The following is a 20148-nucleotide window of genomic DNA, read 5'->3' as shown; positions in this document are numbered from 1 at the left end:
TGTAATCCAATCCAACCCATCAAAGAAATATTATAATTCATATGTTTAATAACCTTCATAACAATTGTTTTGCTATATCATGTTGTTTAAGATATATTTTGTTAGATTTTTTTTGCATCACAGTTGATACAGTGGGTGTTTTGGGCAACTTTTTGTTAACAAGAATGTGAAATTTAGACCCCCAAAAAGGTTTTGTCCATAACATTTTGAAATTATGTCAAGTATTGATCATGTTGATGAGCTCTCAGACACTCATGTAGCAAATATGATACAAATGGCATAATACGGTTAAATGTGATGTGAGGACTGAGCGCCGGCAGCTCAGCGTTTGATGTTTGTGTGACAGTAAGATGGAGACAGAGACGAGGCGTCGGCTGTTCGGTCGATTCGTTTATTATTTCCCGCACAAAAACAAATACAGCTGTTTTTAGTAGAAGGTGTTTGGTCTCTTGGTGGTGAAGCGGGGTTTGTGCTGGCGGCGCAGGACCCGGTGGGGCAGGGGGAACCTGATCTTGGAGTCCTGCAGGGAAACACAAAAGTCACACGATCAGACGTTAAAGCGCCAAACAAAGGCGCTAACGGTTGTCTGTCGCCAGCTTCATGACCGCCAGGTTTAAAGATGGAGACTCGAAACCTGGAAGAGGAATCTGGCCATTGGTGTGGCGGGTTTTCAAGCTGGAGCTGACAATGGTGGCAGCAGCCCAGAGAGAGTCCCGCCTCCTGATGAGGGAGGGCAGCGAGAGGAAGACTTACGTGGAACTGCTTGATGGCGGGTCTGCGACACTTGTTGGCGGCGATCACCTGCACCTTCATGATCTGGATTGAGTGGGCACGAGCACGATGGCGAGCTCCCATGTCACGATCTGAAAGAGAGGTTAGGAGGCAGAGCTTAACAAACAGGAAGCAGCCGCTCTGTGCAGACATCTGTTGATAAAATCTTCCACGCCCTGCAAAATTAAGGGTTTTTAGGGTTTAGATAAAAATTAAACCCTAAAAACGCTCAGACGTCACCTGCTGCTCTTCGTTTCTACTAAGGTTCAATTTTTAGATTCAGATGTGAGCGAAATGCTCGCCTTCCTGCTCGTTAGAGATCATTGATCAGACGCTGGAGGAAACGGCATCAGTGATGGAACAATAATAGTTCAGTAATTTTAGATGTTTAAATTAATCCTGTTAAATAATCCAGATGATGACATTAATTCATCATTAAGCCTAAAACCTCCTTAGAGGCAGGAGTTACGTCCACACTCAGGTGTTTGACCACCAGCTGTCAGCTCAGACCAAACACACCACAGCGCTGACACACAGCTGGGTTTAGCAGCTCAAACAAAAACCAGTGAACAGGCGCTTCAGAGCGCTCGTGCGAGCTCAGCTGGACGTTGGAGCCAGGAGGTCCTTAAAACCGTGGAGAAACTGCAGGAGCACGCTCATGAAACTACAAAACGGAAATGATTCTGCAGATTTACTGTCCGAGGTTTCCATCGGCGCGTCCTTAGCAGAGAAATCCTCACAATGAAGAACAAGTCAGAAAAATTTAATCTGGCTGCACGCTGACCGTCGTTAATTTTACTGGCGAAAACATTTCCAAGTTTTCATCAGCAAACTTTTTTCCTGACAAAAACACAACGATCAATATATCTGCCAGGAAAGCACAAAGCCAGCTCCCCATTTCTCATGAAAACACGACAAAAGGTCAAAATCTGAAATCATCTTTAATATTTTGCTGCTGTGAAAAACAGAATCCCCACTTTTGGGATTAACCGTAAACCAAGCAGATCCAAACCTCATTCTCACCGTGATCCAGGTAAATTCGTCTGATTTCTAAAAACAGTTTCTAACGGCGCCTCGTTGGCCCGCTGTTAGTACTCACAGCACTGAGTGACGGCTCCAGATGTGGTGAGGTCCCTGTACTCTCTGTACATGTTGTGGGTGCCGCTGCGGGAGTCGTAGCGCAGCCAGATGCCGAAGTTCTTCACCTTCAGAGGCGTCTTCTCGTTGACCTGACCGGAAAACACGACGAGCCATTAGACGATGTCAGAGTCGCTAACAAGGAAAAAAGAAATGAGGGTTAAACAGAGACTCACCAGGCCGCAGTAGACGATCTCTCCGGATGCCTTCTTCATCTTCCTCAGCTGAGAGACAAAGTACCAGAAGCGAGACTTGGCTACGATGTGGTTCGGGGCGAAGATCCTCATCCGGTAGAGAGGGGGGGCGGGGTTCTTAGCCGAGGGCAGCAGACGCCCAATGACCTTATACTCCCTAAGCTGTGGGAAGAAAATGAAGATGCGTCACATGTAGGTAAAATGATCAAAGCAACAACAGCGAGACAACAATAGGACATGTTGATCCCTGAATTCACTTTCAGAGGCACGACAGCAGCAGAGAAAGGCGACAAGGACCAAGTTCCTGTTCGCACACCAGACAAAATCACGCCACGAAAACGGCGTGACCTTTGGGTTTGGGTGCGTACGGAGACATCACAAATGACACACAAGCTACAAATAACATTGCTCACTTAAACATCACCAAAAACAAACTAATAATAAAATAACAGTTTCATTTTCTTACCACAAACATTCAAACATGATTAAATTATCATTAAACTGACGGATCTGAGGTGTGTGTAGTGGCATTTTGGCTAAAAAACAAAAACAAAACTTTAAAATGACTTCAGTTTTTATTGATATCTTAAAGCTTTTTTGAACAATTATATTTTAAACTACAAATAACGCAATCCTCTAAAAATTTGTGTTTTTCTATTAAAAACAAGAATCCATAACTGTTTCCTTTTATCTTATACTTCCTCGGGGTTAGGTTGGGTTTTTTTTACTGTCATCATTAGCCGAAATCTTTCTTAGCATTTCCTATTTCTATCACCACCACAGGTGTGCACACACCTGCCACTGAATTATTGAGTATCTGGAGAAAACCTTAAATTGGGCTTTTTTTAAAAAGAGGTTCTGCAGCCGCTCCATTCAGTGCTTTCTATACGGATTAAAGGCAGCTCATTGAGTCCGTGTTTCAGTTTGTGCTGCCAAGCCTTTGTGTCTGTTTCTGAACACTTTATATCAACTCCAGTTCTGGCCTACAGTGGAGAATAACTGCTGTGAGCTGGAGGAGTTTTTACGGTACTCATTCACTGACCGCACTCGCTTTGAAAAAGCAGCGATTCTACAAAAAAAACTGTTTAAGACTTTAAAAAAAAAAAAAAGCTCCATAAAGTCCAGATATTTATAAAACAATGATTAAAAACTACAGTTCCTACTAAAAAACCGGCTCACTATGCCTGGTTAAAAAGCACGCCGATAGCTCGGGTCAGAGATGAACTCACATTAGCTGCTAACGTTAGCTTCTACTAGCGCAAATCAAGCTGCGCTGAAATTAAATCAGATTAAATATGATCAGTGCTACTGCTGGACCGCTTTCCACACCTTAAGCCGAGCTCATTTTCTCAGTGAAGGCGTGAAAGCTCGCACTCTCTCCGGCTGCAGCCCTCAGTTTGAGCCCAGTCCACATGGTGCTGACGCCATGTTGTAGACGCGAACGCACCGGGGTGAAAAGACTCAAATTGCCGCTTTAAGTCGCACTTTATGGAAATAGCTCTGCACGAGCCCCTCAAACTAGACGTTATTTTATTAAATGTGCTGTTGGAAGCCGCGTGTGAAGAGTGAAAAAGTGTAAATTTACGGTTTACGTACTGTGCCGGACGCCTTCATGGTGCCTCTCGCTCACTGCCACAGTAAAAGAGGAAGCAGCAGGGCGGAGCATGCGCACGTCAAATGGAGGGCGGAAGTTCCATAGAGGTGCCGTCCGAGTTGAGTTCCCCCCAGAAACCGAAGAAGATAAGTTATTGACCCATAATCTGTCAAACATCTGTCAAACAATCTGTGTCAGCGATGGTATGACTTCATTCTGAGGCTAAAATCTGTTTTTAATGAAGGAGGGTTAAATGGCAGGAAGCTCTGGACTGATAATAATACAAGTGATTTCTTTATTTGAAATATATCCTCTTTATAATCCTGCAGCGTTTTACCAGAATAATCATGAACACTGGACATCAAACACACAGATGTATGTTTACATATATCTGTCTATATCTTAAATAGAAAGATATAGTGCTTATCCCTATATCCTTATAAGAAAGATCAGGCTTCCTGCTGTTTAATGAACAGCAGGACGAGTCTTCAGTCAGCACATCAAAGCACGGAGGAGAAAACAGGCTCGTGGTTCAATCCCCGTTTAGAAATACTGTTTTAAGACCACAAAAATGTTACAAAATAAAGAGTTTGACCAAGATGGTTTTTCCACTGCAAGCAGGTGGAGCTGAAGAAAGAGAGCTCCACACTGATATGATCAATATGAGAGTCGATCACTCTTGAGTATTGATTTATTATGTCACACTCTGATTGGATGCCTGAGTGTGGGAGAATCAGCTGTCAGCTGTGTCCTGTCATGTGCTGTCTGAGGGAGCACATCTGTTCCACATGCTCCTTCAGATGTTTACCTGCTGTAAAGCTGTGATCTGAACTCTTAAATTCAAAGTAAAGTGTGCACTCTTTCTTCCTGTGGCATGATTATTGTCATCACACAGTTACAGGTGTTCACATACTCATGGAATCTTTAACCTTGTATAATTAAAAGAAGAAGAAGAAGAAAAAAAACAAGAAGAAGAATGTATTATCTTGGTAAATGTATTCTTTAGTGTCTTTTGACTTCATAAGAAACAGATCTAGTAATCATGGTCTATGTGCTTGCCTATAAAAGTTCATCTTTCCCATACTGAACCCATCTTGTGACTTTCATTAAAGAAAACAAACTAGATGTTAAATCTGTGACCTCAGGAACAACACAAAGGGCCTACTGTGTTTTCTGTCCTGTTATTGTCACCTTTTAGCCTTTTGTATGCCTGATTTAAAATAAATAAAGCGGTCTTGATTCAACATCTCCATGTCAATGAATCTACTGATCTAATGAAGCAAAGGCTGTGTAAGACAGAGAAAATGACAGTTCCAGCTGAACTTTAACTTTTAACCTCAGAATTAAATCCAGCCAAAATTCAGTCTGAAGCTTCTCTGCAGTCTGACAGCTTCACTGAAAAAATACATAAATAAATAAAATTAAAAAATCAAGAAAAGATTGCACAAACAGAGGAATTAAAATGCTAATGAAATGTTCAAAATTAGAGTTAGGGTTCACTTGTTGGATCACTTGTTTTTCTCAGTCCACTCCTTTTGAATTGATGCGTGGAGCTGGCTACAGCCGAGGGGAATTCAGTTAGCACATTTGACGGTAACTGTAGTTAAACTTGGGATGCTTGCTGAGAACCCAATTTAGACTTCGTGATTAGGACTGTCTTGTTACTGGGAAACATTTTTATTCACAAATGCAGACATTTCAAAGCTAAACCATGTATAAACAGATGGCTGAATGATCTTAAACTCTTGAGTAAGTTGCTAAAACATGTAAATGACAAGAAAGCCTGTAAACTTGTTGTACTATTCAATAAGTTCAGTTTATGTTCAAAGGAGGCCTCTCTATTTGAGATGTGGATCGTGATTTCCCTTTTTATTCTCATGGTCTATGCCTATACTCTCAGATTTTACATTGCCCTTTCTTTCTTTCTTTCTTTCACTTTTCTTTTTCAGTTCTTTTTTTATCTTGTAGTAATGCTCAACCGTAACAACAACAGTTTGTTTTTGATAAAGATCATTAAAAAAATAAATAATTAAAAAAATGTGCACGTTTTGCTGACGCAGTGACGGCGGACCCTCTTCCGGGTCACGCGCGGTGAGCCGGAAGTGATCGTGCGCGGACACGCTTCGTGCAGTGGTACTCCCGGCGGCTCTGTAAGGCGCTGACGGAGAAGAACCACCGGAGGAGGACGGTTTCATTAAGGTAGGATCTCATTCTTCTTCTCCCCTCTGAGCTCTGTCTGTGAACTGCAAACGGGGCTGAGGCTTGCTGAGTTTTTTTGCGTGAGGCTTAAGTTGCTGTGGAGCTCGCGGAGCCGCGGGCAGGTAGCCTCACCGGGCCGTCATAAACCGGGGAAGAACCTCCCTCGGCTCCATCCGCTCCCCCGCACCGTCACAGCCGATCTAATTAAACACCTTCGGGTGAAGTCGGCGGGGTTTGGTTGAGTTTCAACCATGCGAGGAGCGCCCTCCGCCCGCCCGCGAGTTCAGCGGCTAGCTGGCGTTAGCAGCTAGTTTGTTCCGATGTGAAGGTGTTAGCTCGGAGCTAACTGACGAAGGTGGGCTTCATCCAGGAGCTGCGACATGGAGATATCCGCCTGGGGCTCAGGTGTTCGGTAGAGATGAGACCGTGTGCTGTGGGTGGTGTTTCGGTGTAAACATGGAGGCTGGAGTATTGGCCCCGTGTTGCATCACCCTCGGTCTCCGTCGTCCACAAACGCCACCCGAGCTGTCACTGCGGGCAAGAGCACTGCCAGCTCACCTGGACTGACTATCAGCTGGACACCTATTTACCTGTCATAGTACATAGCCAACGTAATTCAGTCTGTAATTTTGATTACATCTGGTTTTATAAGAACGCTGGACAAATTCTCTAAATTGGGCCAAAAGTGAATGGAGTCTGGTAGAGAAATGCCCGTTTTCTACAGCAGATTACCCATGTGTTATTACTGTACAGCAGTGTACACCTACTCGACCACGTACTTGGTGAATTAAAAAAAAAAACGAAGCTAATAAGGTTAAGAAGAGCACCCAAACCTTTCTTTATTGAAATATAATAAAAAGTGAATGGAGTTTGGTAGAGAGGCGCCCTGTTTATCCAGCTGTGTTAATAATCAACTTAATCATCCCACCCTTGCTCACATGTTTCACTGAAACTACAACCTAGATCTGATGTGTTTATCATCACTACAGTGCAGAATCAAATTTCCACTAATCTGATAAAAAGGGAATGGCCTTTGGAAAGAGCCACATCTCTGGAGCCTTTCTTTTTGAGTTATTACTTTTATCTGACAACATCAGTCACATACTTTGAGTCTTTTATTCATTACATTTGTATTTACAAACAGCAACAACAAGTCTTAAGTACACAAAGGAAAGAACAACGGACAAGATTAAGAAAAGGGATAGAAATAAGCAAGAAGAGGCAGAAAAGGAAGAGGAAGAGTTTTTAAAATGGAGGAATCAAGGGGAGAAGGAAGGAAGTAGGATATGAATGAGGGAATATAACTAAAGTAGGATGAAGGAAAGGAAGGACAAATTAAAATAAATAAAACTTTAACGGCACTAGGATGGGAGCAAGAGATGAAAAACAGAGTTTTTAACTAAATGTGATGTGTGGTTTTTTTTTTTTTTTTTTAATGGAGTCCATTCACTTTTTATTTAATGGAGTCTGTATGTTTTCCTGGGATTTCTGATTATTCACTAAAAATAAGTCTCTTGTGCTTCTTTAACTGTAACCTTAATAACTCTAAAGCTGATCATGTTTCTTTGGCTTCTGCTGAAACAGTTTACCTGAACAAATGACACCTGAAACCTGTAACTGCCCTTAAATCATCTAATTAATCTGCTTCAATCTCACTAACCTGTGCTGTGACAATCGTCTCTTTCCTTGCTGCAGATGAGAGAGTTCTGGCCGGCAGCAGCAGAGAGGAGTGAACTAGCCTTGGAGGAAAGCTAACCCACGAATGGCCTGCCAGTCTGTCGCTGTAGTCATGGACGAGCAGGCCCTGCTGGGGCTCAACCCGAACGCCGATGCCCGCTACAGGCAGAGGGTGAGGCACTACCACACATCGCCACTGATACCCCCCACCCACACACCCAAAACAGTCACAAAAATCAAGCAGGATGGGTTTACAGATGCATGAGTTGAAAATGGTTCAAAGATGACACGTCAGGAGCTGAAAGTAGTAAATCTTACTCAATGTCACGGGTACTTTAACAGAAGTAACGCAGCAAAAATGAGGTTAATCAGTGGAGTGAAGGAAGAGTCTGGGTACTGAAGCTTCAGGTTGTTCAGAGGATCTGGAGGAATAATCACGAGATCAGGTTTAAATCTCTGCTAGAGAACGAGGATGCTCTGCACCATGAATGCATCCGGCCAGCCTGACAGATTATCTGCCACTTTCACTTCATCCTGCAGATGTTTACAGGTCTTTTCTCACTGTGTTTGTGTTTGAGCTGGTACAAAACTGCATTTAGTCATACTTAAACACGCTGAAGACACTTCTGTTGCTCCGTTTCAAAGATGAGACACAAACCACACGGTGCAGAGCTTCCAGAAACACGACTTCTTAGTTAAAGACAGCGTTCAGGTGCTGAACTGGCCTGCTAAAAAAACATCTGGAGCTCCATCAGCGTCCAATAGAAACAAGATAAGCAGAGCACACTCAGATCAAAACCTGACATCAGCACCAGTAAACCCTCTGCGGATGTAAAGGTGCAGGAGAGGAGGAGGTGTGAGAGCTGCTTGAGTAGAGCAATAGCTGGTGATGTCATTGATGTCGCCCTTCTGTGTATTTCCAGGCTATCGCTTACTTCGAGCAGCTGAAGGAGTCTCAGGACGCTTGGGAGGTTTGTGCTGAGGCTCTCGCCAAAGGGATTTACAGGTGAGTGCCCCGCCCACACACCACAGGTGTGTTAGAGTCGTACCTGCAGCTGTTAAATGCATTTCTGTGTTTCAGTGATGACCACGTCAAATTCTTCTGCTTCCAAGTCTTGGAGCATCAGATCAAGTTCAGGTGAGAAAGAAGCTTCTTCACACGTGATCACATGATGAGTATTACCTGCTGGAGCTGCTCTCACGTGTGTGTGTGTGTGCGCGTGTGTGTGTGTGCGTGTGTGTGTGTGTGTGTGTGTGTGCGCGCGTGTGTGCGCGCGTGTGTGCGCGCGTGTGTGCGCGCGTGTGTGTGTGCGTGTGTGTGTGTGTATTACAGACATTGCAGTTTGAGTGCTGTTCAGCAGCAGCTCATCAGAGAGACTCTAATGAAGTGGCTCCAGTTTCAGGTATGTCACAACTTTGTGCCAGTTTAAACATCACAGTAATTTTCACTGTTTTAGTGGTGCAGATTTGAGCCTCGCTCACATCTCCTCACAGACTCGCTGTCACGTCTTTCGTCTCTTCCTCTTCCCCGCAGCTGATGAACACTCAGCCCGAGAAGGCCTTCATCAGGAACAAGGCAGCACAGGTGTTCGCCCTCACCTTCGTCATGGAGTACATGACTCTGTGGCCCAAGTTCTTCTTCGACATCCTGTCCCTGGTGGGTCTGAACCCCCACGGAGTCGACATCTACCTGAGGACACTGATGGCCATCGACGCCGAGGTGGTGGACAGAGACATCCTGCACACGCCGGAGGTCAGAAAGCGGATCATGATGGGAAAACTTTTGGTGGTGTTTTATATTTGTTGCTGAGTTAGAGAAGGAGAGCAGGCTGATGTGGGAGGAAGAAGCCTCTGCAGGAAAGGAAACCCGCAGAGCTCTGGCCCACACGTTACTCACAAAAACAGACTGGTTTCTAAGGAAGAGTGGTCACATGACCCAACAGGAAATGTGTCATAGGAAGCGTTTGTAGCTTTGGTGATGATTTCGCTGCATGTATTCCTGCAGGAGACTCGCAGGAACACGCTGATCAAAGACAGCATGAGGGAGCAGAGCATCCCCAGCCTGGTGGAGTCCTGGTTCCAGATCCTGCAGACGTACCAGCAGTCCCACCCCGAGCTCACCTGTCAGTGCTTGGAGGTGGTCGGAGCCTACGTGTCCTGGATCGACCTCAACCTCATCGCCAATGACAGGTCAGAACAAGCACGGGGAGAGGCGTCGTATACATGATTTCTGACCCTTGGCCATCACGTCTCACCTGTTTTTGTGTTTTCAGGTTCGTGAACCTGCTGCTGAGCCAGATGTCCATGGAGGAGCTGAGGGAGGAGGCCTGCGACTGCCTGTTTGAAATCGTCAACAAGGGAATGGATCCAGTGGACAAAACCAAGCTGGTAGAGTCTCTGTGCCAAGTGCTACAGTCAGCAGGCTTCTTCAACGTGGAGCAGGTTAGAGTTACCATGGATACAAGGAACACGCCCATCACAGCCACAGAGGCTCACAAGGGTCCTGAAAATGTCTGACAGTGACTTAAAGCACCGTTCTGCTGTTTTTATAAATATTTCCAGCTGTGACTTAAATGTAAACATGAAACATTTCCATTGTCCATCCATCATCGTTGTTCACAGCCTGTCCAGAGCTAATCAAAAGACACCAAGTGAAGAATAGCTGCTGTAGATCATCGTTTAACACAAGAATATTTTACTTAAAGGAAAAAAGCAGCAACACTGAGGCCTCAGTTCTACAAAAACTCAGTGTTTATGAAAGGAGGATTTGGTGTTTGTGGTCTGACAGCTGGTTCGTTAAACATGTATCAGTTTAAAAATTGATTTTGTTTTCTTAAGTTTGCAGCGCTGAACTGTTCCTGCAGAATGTGTTTCCGTTACAGCTTCATGTTTATGTTTCCTCTTCCTGTCCCCTTTAGGAGGAGGATGTGGACTTCCTGGCCAAGTTCTCACGGCTGGTGAACGGCATGGGTCAGAGTCTGGTGCTGAGCTGGACCAAGCTGGCGAAAACCGGCAACGTGAAGGACGCAGCGGAGACGCTGCAGGCCGTGGAGGCCAAAGTGCCTCTGCTGGTGCAGCTGCTGGTGCACGAGGATGATGACATCTCGGCAAACATCGTGGGCTTCTGCTACGAGTACCTGCACGTCCTCAAACAGGTGAGGCTTCTGAGGCCCGGGCAGCTTTTCTAACTTTTAGGAACAAGTTTAAAAGTGAGAACATGTTAAAAATTAGGGACCTTCGGATCTCACAGCAGTGGTTTAAAATGTTCTGAGGTTGTTTTCTGTTCATAGCTTCCTCAGCTGACGGACCAGCAGAAAGCGAACATCGAGGTGAGTCTCTGAGCGCGCTCAGTGCATTCTCACGTCTTTATCTGAGGGCAAATCATTAAAAAGTTTTCTCGCTGTCACCATAGGCCATCATGCTCGCTGTAATGAAAAAACTCACGTACGATGACGAGTACAACTTTGAGAACGAGGTGAGTTTCTGTTTCTTCCTCTGTGAGGGCGGGGCAGAGCGGCAGGCATTACACCTGCTGTTGTTGTTTCTCAGGGCGAGGACGAGGCGATGTTTGTGGAGTACAGGAAGCAGCTGAAGATGCTTTTGGATCGACTCGCTCAGGTTTCACCGGAGCTGCTGCTGGAAGCCGTCCGCCGCGTCTTCACCAACACGATGCAGTAAGAAATGTTTTGATTTGTTTAGAGAGGTGGGAAAAACGCAGCTGCCATGTTTCAGCTGTAATATCTCCTCTTAGGAACTGGCAGACAGCACCCTTCATGGAGGTGGAGGTCGCCATCAGGCTGCTCTACATGCTGGGTGAGGCCTTACCGGCGGCGCATGGTGCCCACTTCTCTGGAGACACGGCCAAGACGAGCGCCCTGCAGGACATGATGAGGACGGTGAGTCACATGACCGCTCGGCTGTGGTTCGGCGCCTGTGCGGCAAAATTTTAAACGCGTTTTCTTTTTGAACCCTTAGCTGGTTTCCTGCGGTGTCAGCAGCTACCAGCACACCTCCGTCGCTCTGGAGTTCTTTGAAACGGTTGTGCGATACGACAAGTTCTTTATCGTGGAGCCACAGCACATTCCTGGCGTGCTGATGGCGTTCCTGGACCAGCGAGGCTTGAGACACAACAGCCCGAAGGTCCGCAGCAGGGTGGCCTACCTGTTCTCCAGATTCATCAAAACCCTACAGTGAGTCCAGCTTCACTTGCTGCACAATATCACATGTTTCAGTTTCCAATGGCAAGCCGTTGCCATTGGAAGCCATGTGATGCCGTTGATGCGGCAACAGGCTTCACAAGTGTGCGCTACACCAAGAATAACTCCACCACAACAAAATGTGATGTTTACACAGAAAACAGCAAAACTACAACCTGAGAAAATATTGTTTCATAAACTCTTTGAGCTGTACCAGCTTCTTTTTAACGTAATAAAACAGAAACTACAGCTGTCGTTTCGTTCACAGTAGCCATGGAAACACAAACTGTTAGATCAGATTTGTGAGTTTCTTGTGGTTGCCAGCAGGTAGATTAACAGCAGTGGTGAGTCCACACATCACAAACATTTGGGACGAGTTTTATTGTCGTGTGGACGACAGCGTCCGGAGGGGGACGCACTGAACATGTGCAAACTTTTGTATGTAAAACTACATGTCTAGCCATGTTTTTAAAAGATAATTTGTAATATTTAGTCTTTTGAAATCAGATGATTCTTTTTCTTTCTATATTACCACAAAGACAAAAAAGACATGAAACGTGTGAGCAAGTTGCCCTCTGACGCTGAACCTGTTCATAACTCAGGCTGGAGTCAGTTTCAGTGGTTTATGATGACGGTTTCGATCTGTCGGCTTTATCAGGTTTTGACCTCCAGCTTTCACTGGTGTGGCTCTCAGCTGTTTATTTATTAAGATTTCTAACCTCCGCTGTGGTCATGAGTAGAAAGAATGATGCTAAGGAACTTAGCCTCAATCTGGAAGGCAGAGTGAGGTGGATCTGACCAGGAGGCCCCCTCAGTGAGGCCTTAAGGCCCCGAGGCGTCTGCTCAGGCTGCTCCATGACAGAAATATAGAATGACACTCATTACAGTCGGATGTGAATCTAATGCAGTTAATGAATCCATGAACGAAGAGTCTGATTTAAGAAAGAACATACGAATGATTGAAAATACGCTCAGTTGACTTTAAAACCCAGTGTTCGTTTACCGCTCTCTGTTGGCAGTAAACACATGAATGCCTTCGTCGAGGACATCCTGACGAGGATTCAGGACCTGCTGGAGCTCACTCCACCTGTGAGTATCACAACACCGCCTCTTCTTGCTGTTTCCTCCTCCTATACTAACTCATGCATTTTTCTGTCTAGGAAAACGGTTTCCCGGCACTCCTGACCAGCGACGACCAGCTCTTTATGTTTGAGGCAGCCGGCATCCTCATCGTCAACAGCGAGAGCCCTGTGGAGAGGAAGCAGGCACTGATGAGGAGCCTGCTGACACCGCTGATGGACGCCTTCCGCCTGCTACTCACCAAACTCCCCCAGGAGACTGAGGAGGAGCGTCAGACCGCCCTCGCCGACTGCCTGAGTCACGCCGTCGGCTTCGCCAGGTCAGAATCCATCAACGATCTATTTATTTATTATTCTGTCCATCGCCACGGCGTGCTACTCACCTCGCCACCGTCTGTGGCATTTCAGCCGGACCAGCAAAGCTTTCAGCAACAAGCAGACAGTGAAGCAGTGTGGCTGCACCGAGGTGTACCGGGACTGCCTGCAGGCCTTCCTGCCCGCACTCAGCTGCCCCGTGCAACGGAGCGTGCTGCGCAGCTCCGTCCGCTCGTTCCTGCACCGCATGATCATCTGCATGGAGGAGGAGGTGCTGCCCTTCGTCCCCGCTGCCTCAGAGCACATGCTGAAGGACTGCGAGGCCAAAGATCTACAGGAGTTCATCCCGCTCATCAGCCAGATCACTGCCAAGTTTAAGGTAAGCCGCCGCTGAACCAGCACCAAACCTTCCTGCACACTCTGACTCGCCATCCTTAACAAACTTCTCCTGTTGCCACGGCAGCGGCAGGTGTCTCCCTTCCTGCAGCAGATCTTCATGCCCCTCGTCCTTGCCATCTTCGAGGTTCTGGCACGCCCGGCAGAAGAGAACGACCAGACAGCGGCACTGGAGAAGCAGATGCTGAGGAGGAGTTACTTCAGCTTCATCCAGACCATCGCAGGAAGTGGGATGAACGAGGTGATGGCCAATCAGGGTGAGCGCCACTCAGCATGCCAAGAAACACGTAGACACAGAAGTAGGGTCTGAACCTCACAGGGGAGGGCTCATTCAGGGAAAGGAAGCATAGAAGGAATGAAGGGAAAAGGAAGGAGAGAAAATGGATTAGGAAAGGAAGAAGGGAAGGAATGAAGGGAAAAAAAGAGATGGTAGGAAGAAGGAAACAAATGAGGAAAGGAAACAAGAGGAGAAAACGGTCCAGAATATTTTTTTTCTTATTATACTTAAAATGAAAGAACAGGCCAAAGTTAAATGTTTTGTTTCCAGGGGCAGAAAACATGGAGCGCATCGTGTTCACCATCATTCAGGGCGCTGTCGACTTTCCCGACCCCATCGCGCAGAAGACCTGCTTCATCATCCTCACCAAACTGGTGGAGCTGTGGGGTGAGTCTGAAACATGACCTCGACAGGAAGTCGTGTCCTGTGAGCAGGAAGCTCGTTTTCTGTCGCTCCCTGCTGGTCAATACAGGGTGTGAGCTTCACTCTGAGCTCTTCTTCTTCTGCAGGAGGTAAAGACGGCATGGTGGGCTTCCCCGACTTTATCTACAAACACATCGTCCCAGCCTGTTTCCTGGCTCCCCTCAAACCGACCTTTGACCTGTCAGATGCACAGACGGTCCTGGTGAGTTTCTTTAATTCCACCTTTAATAAAAGAAAAATCGCGTTTTGGTGACAAGCCTCAACTGTTTTCTTTTTTTCAGGTTCTGTCGGAGTGCGCTCTGACACTGAAGATGATTCATCTCAAACGGGTAAAAATGTGTTTTTGTGGTTGACCAAGCTTTGTTATGTGTCACCGCGCTTCCACTTGAACACGTGCTGTTTTTGTTTCAGGGACTCGAATTCATCCAGTTCTTGCAGCAGGAGTACCTGCCATCACTCCAGGTGGCCCCGGAAATTTCACAGGTCAGAAAAGCTTAAACCCTGACGTCCAAAAATACCTCGAGACATGTTCCTTTATTTATGTTCAGTTTTATTCATTTCAAAGTGTTTCTTTATTTAAATATGTTTAATAATTTTGTTCTTGCATTTTTTTTCCCGCCCTTGATAGTTTCTTGTTGGTATCGTAATATATAGTTTGACCCTGCTGACTCTCCGTACTTTGGACGAACTGTGGTTGAACGTTACCTAGTGTTTGACGTTGGACAGGTGGGTGTGTCAGAAAGCCTGCTAACAGTTTGTCTTTTCTTTTATCCATCAGGAGCTCTGCCAGGTTCTCCAGCAGCCTGACGTCAAAGTCCTGAAAAACTACATTAAGGTACGAGTTGTTGTTCTTTCTTGGTTTACGGCCGAGTTCACCTGTTTCATTTCTACTGATGACCTTTTTTTTATGTCAACAGGCGTTCTTCCAGCGAGGAAAACTGTAGGGAAAAAACCTGGAAGTTCACGGGGACTGAAGGACTCTTCACAGGAAGTGGTCATACTGCCACTCAACAATTGAAAAATACAGGACCTTAGCATAGGCGCTGCTCTTGCACTTAGAATTAAATGCATAACAAAGCCCAGCTTGTCTAAGTCGGGGAGGCGGAACGAAGCCTGGTGAAACCCCTCCCTCTGAGATCAGCAGATGTGCAGGAGCGCCACGTCTGCTCAGAAACGTGGAGAACTTTGTGGACGCCATGAGGAAAGGGCTTTTTTTTTTTTTTTTTTTCCTTTTTCAGGAGAGGATGCCTCTTGTCGGGAAAAGATTGGGTAATTATCCTCAGTGACCTTCTAGGTTAGAAGAATCGATAGCTTTACACTCACATTAGAAACCACATTTCAGAACAGGCTAGACTGAGTTTTATAAGAAGGAAGAATAAAAAGGGCTGACGCATTATTCTTATTTAAAATGTGGCTTTTTGTTTTGTTTTTTTTAAACATACATGCTGAGGATTGCACGGTTGGTTTTAGGTTTGAAGTGAAACGTTACAGCCCGACTCGATCTGCAGATCAAGTATTATCTTGTTACCTGATCAGACAGAGATCCTCGGCGTGGATTTTAAAACCGAAGACGTGACGGAAATAGACACCACATTTTTGTTTGCTGGAAGTGGCTGACTTTTTTTTTTTTTTTTAATTTCAGATGGAAATGAAAATGCAATGGAGGAACAAAGTGTAAATAAGAGAATAAGATGTTAAAAATGTAAATAAAATTCCTAGGTTTAGTTTCTTTTTGTTTTTTAAATATTCATTCCCATCTGGAAACCATGTGCGGAGGCCCATTTATGCCAGGGAAAAAATGTAATATAAAAGTGAAAGTTTCCGATTTGTGGCATCAAAAGTTTATACAAAAAATTAAATATGTGTTCTTAAAACTTTTTGTTTATAAATCAATGGAGTATTCAATTAAATTCACTTTCAGAATGAACATTTTATTCCAGGTATTTTCTTATAAATGCAACTTGCTGAGTATTAACACAACTTTGTATTTGTTTTTTGAATTTTCTTTTTGGTTACCTTATGGGGACTCAATGCGTAAAAATTTGGTTTCCATAATTTCATAAAAAGTGAATATTTAAACTTACTATAAAGCGTGACTTTAAAGTAAAACTATAAATTTCACCGATGAAACTTTTATACAAAACATTTGACCCACACCATTAGTTTTACTACTTCAATACAAAAATCATGTAAATTAATCAGTACATGGTTATATTTATTATTGCACTGACACATCTTTAAAAAAAAAACCATTTCGTTTGATAAATTTAAAAATTACAATTTGCAAAGGTTGCAAGTTACTCTGTTGTGACTTAAAAGCTTGCTGTGGCTTTTTGTTTGGGTTTTTTTCTCGACCTTAAAGTCACAGTTTTAGGTTGTTTGAAATTAAAATTTTAACAGGTGTGATGTGAAAGTAAACATAAATATGTTTATTATTCCAAAAGTTTATCCGGTTATTAACTGCTTTGATGTATTTAGTCAAACATGAGTGACTTTTTTTTTTTTTTTTGATTGAGTAATTAACATTTTTGATGCAGTTTCTCAATATTTTGAGGTTTGCTGTATTCAGTTAAGTTGTGAGTTTCTATGACTTTCATAGATTTTACATTATTCATATCATCAATTTATTAATTAAATATTTTGTTCTAGTCTCTTATAGTTTAACGTTTGGCAATTGAAAAATGTTTTTTCGGGGAAGAAATTACTTATTCTGAGTATTTGTACTTTTGATGCCTCAAATCTCAAAATCTAAAACTTGAAAAAAAATCTGAACAATAATAAATGTAATCTAGCATTGAAATTGTTGTGATTTATTCAGTAATGCTGATTTACCAAACTTAAAATTTGAATCTGTTCATCTCTAATTTGGACAACTTTCATTCCTTTTTCTGATGAGGACCGTAGAAATCGGAACTAAATCATGCGAATCTCCTGTAAAAACAGACCGTTGCTGTTTGCAGAAGCAGCTCGATTAATTTTATATTGCAGTGACAATTCAGGACAATTCATTATGCAACACTTTTACTGTGAAGGAGCTGCTAAACAGTTATAACTGTCCTGAAACAGCAACAATCTGTACAGATGCTCTTCACACCTCCAGATTTTGTGACGCCCTGGAAATATTTCCAATGTTTGAATAAGTCGGTGTGTTCATCGTAATTTGCTGTAATTTTCCTGAAACGTTGCCTTTGGACAACCTGCTGAGAAAGTGCCTGAAATTGTTGGTTCCAGTTAAAAGGGGACATCTTACACTCTCAAGAAATCCAGCGGGGAAAAAAATCTAATCAACGATAGTAATTTTTTTTTTTTCTTTAAAGAAAAGGCTCCGTAATTTACCCAAAAAGCGAATGTTTATTTGAGGAGTAACAGTTGTCAGCTGCATATTAACACGGATTGAATTGGATGTACAGTTTGCCAATTAATGATGCAGAATGGATTTGATGACAACAAAAATCTAATGAAATGTCATTAAATCATTGTTTACCTTTTCAGTTAACTGTAATACAGTTGGTTTTTCTCCTCTGTGGTGAATTTAAAGATGCTATCTCTTCAAACAATATCTGATATTAATGCATTTGAAATAAAAAGAAAAACATTTTCTTTATTAGACAAATACGAATATCACATTCATAATGAGCCTGAACTAAAATGTGAATATTTTCAGCTTTTTTAAAAAAAAAATCGTAAATAGTTTATTTTTGGCAGATGTGGGCTTCCATAGACCTAGCAAAGTGCTAGTGGTCTAAATACATGGTTTAACGCAGGGCAATTGGTTTCTGGCTCTGATATAATCCACCTCAGTTCTCTGGTGATATGAAAGAACTCACTCAATGATGTTAGGTTAATAAAAGCTGCCAAGCTAAGTACGCGAAAACAGTTAGCCTGCTTAGCTACAAATATCTGTGGTTAGAAATTATTTTATTAGCATTTTGAACATTATGTCCCATTTATAAATTGACCAGTGTTGTTACCGCAACTTTAACCCAGCTTAGTATAAATAGCTAAAGAGGCCTGTTACCTAATTAAAGGTAGATTTTAGTTTTATCTGGTTTAGCTAACAAGCTAATGCTAATTGCTGCTAAAACAAAGATCTGTCATTTCTATATTTTTATCCAAAAAAAATCCATTGTTATTGAAATTATTTACAGTAGTTATTAAATGTGTGGGTCTTTTGTCTTTGTTTTTTTTTTTTTTTTGCCAGTGTAGGCTAGGCTTGCGGTTCCTCCCATTTCAATTTCCGCGTTATGTTAAGCTAGGCTAAAAGGATCTATAGGGTACAGGGTTTTGTTTTGGGTTTTTTCTTTTTTTTGGGGGGGGGGGGTACCTGTTTTTAAAAGCCTTCAAATGTTTTATTCCTAATTAATAACAATGAAAATTAAACATAACCATGATGATGTTAGTATATCACAAAGATGGTCAAAGCTAAAAGGATGTAAAAAAACAAACAAACAAAAAAAAACCCCAACATTACAGTGGCTGCTTATACCCTTTGTAATGTTAGCTATGTTGACTGGTAGCTGTTTTGATGACACGCTGATTAGCAGTTTCTCTGATTTCGTTTCCCTTGATTTCAGTCTTTGTGCTAAACGAAACTAATTGCAGTTTGGATTTGGATTTTCTCAGACTGTAAATTTCTTAGCAACATATAAAAGCCATATTCCGCCACTGAAAATTTTAAAAAGGTCCCAGCGTTGATACAAAAATGCACTCAAGTTGTCTTCTATAGAAATACAAAAACATTTATTAAATGTCAGGGTTTTTTGGGGGGGAAGTTGGGGTTTTTTTTTGTTTTTGTTTTTTTAGGTGACCTTTCTTTTAAAAGAATGTCTGTAGCGAAATTAAAACTTTCCTTCAGGGAGATGCTCAGCTGGATTTTACTTCAAGTCTGAGAGTTTACTGTTTAGCTTAGCTTAGCATAAAGACTGTAAATGACTAGCTTAGCTCTGTCCAAAGTAAAACTACACCTGATGAGCACCTGTTTCTAATGACTGTAAATGAAAGACTGGAATTATTGCTTGTTTAATATCTCCCTTTCTGCAAATGCCGAACGCTTTTAAAAAACACTCAGCTGTTACACTAACACCAGGATCTACACCTTGTAGTCTCTATAGAAAAATGTGCACCTCCACATGTTGTTCATGCCCCATCAGCTTGAAGTGACTTTTTTATACCGTAGAAGTATTCACGCCGACACTAAGGGTCAGCTCTGCAAATCCGTCAACCCACAAAAAAGCAGAATCAGGGGTTTTTTTGGGTTTTTTTTTAATTTAAAGGATTTAATGGATGTTTGAATTTTCAGGTTATATTTTCCTGTAAGTGGTCCTGAGCAGAGAGAGAACTGAAAAATTGCCAAATAAATACATTTTATTGATGGTGAAATGTGTTGACTTTTATTTTTGAACCTTCTGTTTGAATGTCCATAAAAAGTGTTCACTAATCAGCCACCTCATCCTTTTTTTATTTATATATCTGGATAAAGATGCAGTAAAAATTCAGAAATTGGCTTCATTTTATATGATGTATGGAGGTATATTCGTGCCACAATAGCTAAGCAAAGTTTACAACTAAGATGTATATTAATAATATTGACAAAGTGAAGTATTTGTAAATTAATAAATTCAGTCCTACATCCTTGTGAATTATTTGGGGTCTTTAATTTGAAAAGATTTGCATTTCTTTTCATCATCTGCACAAAGGAAATATTGTGACATCCAGGCTCTGTTATTACTAATATTAACAGCTCACATAAAAAAAAGTTTATTTCTGTAGTTAAGCAGCTCAGTCCTTGATGATCATAAAGACTTAAATATGTTAGACAAGTTTGTAAACTTCAATTTATGTAAATGTTTGAAGGAAACTGCAAATATCATTCAGTAAAGTCAGTCTCAGG

General features: G+C 42.8%; 2 protein-coding genes and 1 non-coding gene across 3 annotated transcripts; 1 reads left to right on the top strand and 2 right to left on the bottom strand.

Moving 5' to 3' along the window:
• Window positions 1-377: 377 nt before the first annotated feature.
• On the bottom strand, window positions 378-3820 carry rpl18a (ribosomal protein L18a). Its single transcript, XM_086268095.1, has 5 exons — window positions 3699-3820; window positions 2085-2264; window positions 1871-2000; window positions 754-863; window positions 378-520 (listed from the first exon to the last, which is right to left on the bottom strand). Exons 1-5 carry the CDS (start codon window positions 3714-3716, stop codon window positions 428-430), a joined length of 531 nt encoding a protein of 176 aa, XP_086124221.1. The 5' UTR covers window positions 3717-3820; the 3' UTR covers window positions 378-427.
• LOC147309957 (small nucleolar RNA SNORA68) lies at window positions 2338-2469 on the bottom strand. Its single transcript, XR_015125932.1, has one exon. It is a non-coding gene; the product is annotated as a small nucleolar RNA SNORA68 (small nucleolar RNA).
• Window positions 3821-5762: 1942 nt separating the features above from the next.
• Window positions 5763-19871, top strand: xpot (exportin, tRNA (nuclear export receptor for tRNAs)). Its single transcript, XM_086268074.1, has 24 exons — window positions 5763-5895; window positions 7591-7744; window positions 8496-8578; window positions 8654-8710; window positions 8906-8975; window positions 9107-9325; window positions 9578-9762; window positions 9846-10014; window positions 10491-10727; window positions 10863-10901; window positions 10985-11047; window positions 11122-11246; window positions 11324-11468; window positions 11548-11762; window positions 12788-12857; window positions 12929-13167; window positions 13256-13541; window positions 13626-13815; window positions 14106-14222; window positions 14345-14460; window positions 14540-14587; window positions 14670-14741; window positions 15037-15093; window positions 15176-19871. Exons 2-24 carry the CDS (start codon window positions 7658-7660, stop codon window positions 15200-15202), a joined length of 2916 nt encoding a protein of 971 aa, XP_086124200.1. The 5' UTR covers window positions 5763-5895; window positions 7591-7657; the 3' UTR covers window positions 15203-19871.
• Window positions 19872-20148: the final 277 nt, after the last annotated feature.

Source organism: Aulonocara sp. 'chitande type north' Nkhata Bay, linkage group LG17 (genome assembly GCF_057382095.1).
Source record: "Aulonocara sp. 'chitande type north' Nkhata Bay isolate Kocher_YH1m ecotype deep benthic linkage group LG17, A_spYH_male_GT1.1, whole genome shotgun sequence".
In the NCBI taxonomy this organism is placed as follows: domain Eukaryota; kingdom Metazoa; phylum Chordata; class Actinopteri; order Cichliformes; family Cichlidae; genus Aulonocara; species Aulonocara sp. 'chitande type north' Nkhata Bay.
The sequence above is the reverse complement of the archived record's forward strand: the minus strand, read 5'-3'. Positions and strand labels throughout refer to the sequence as shown.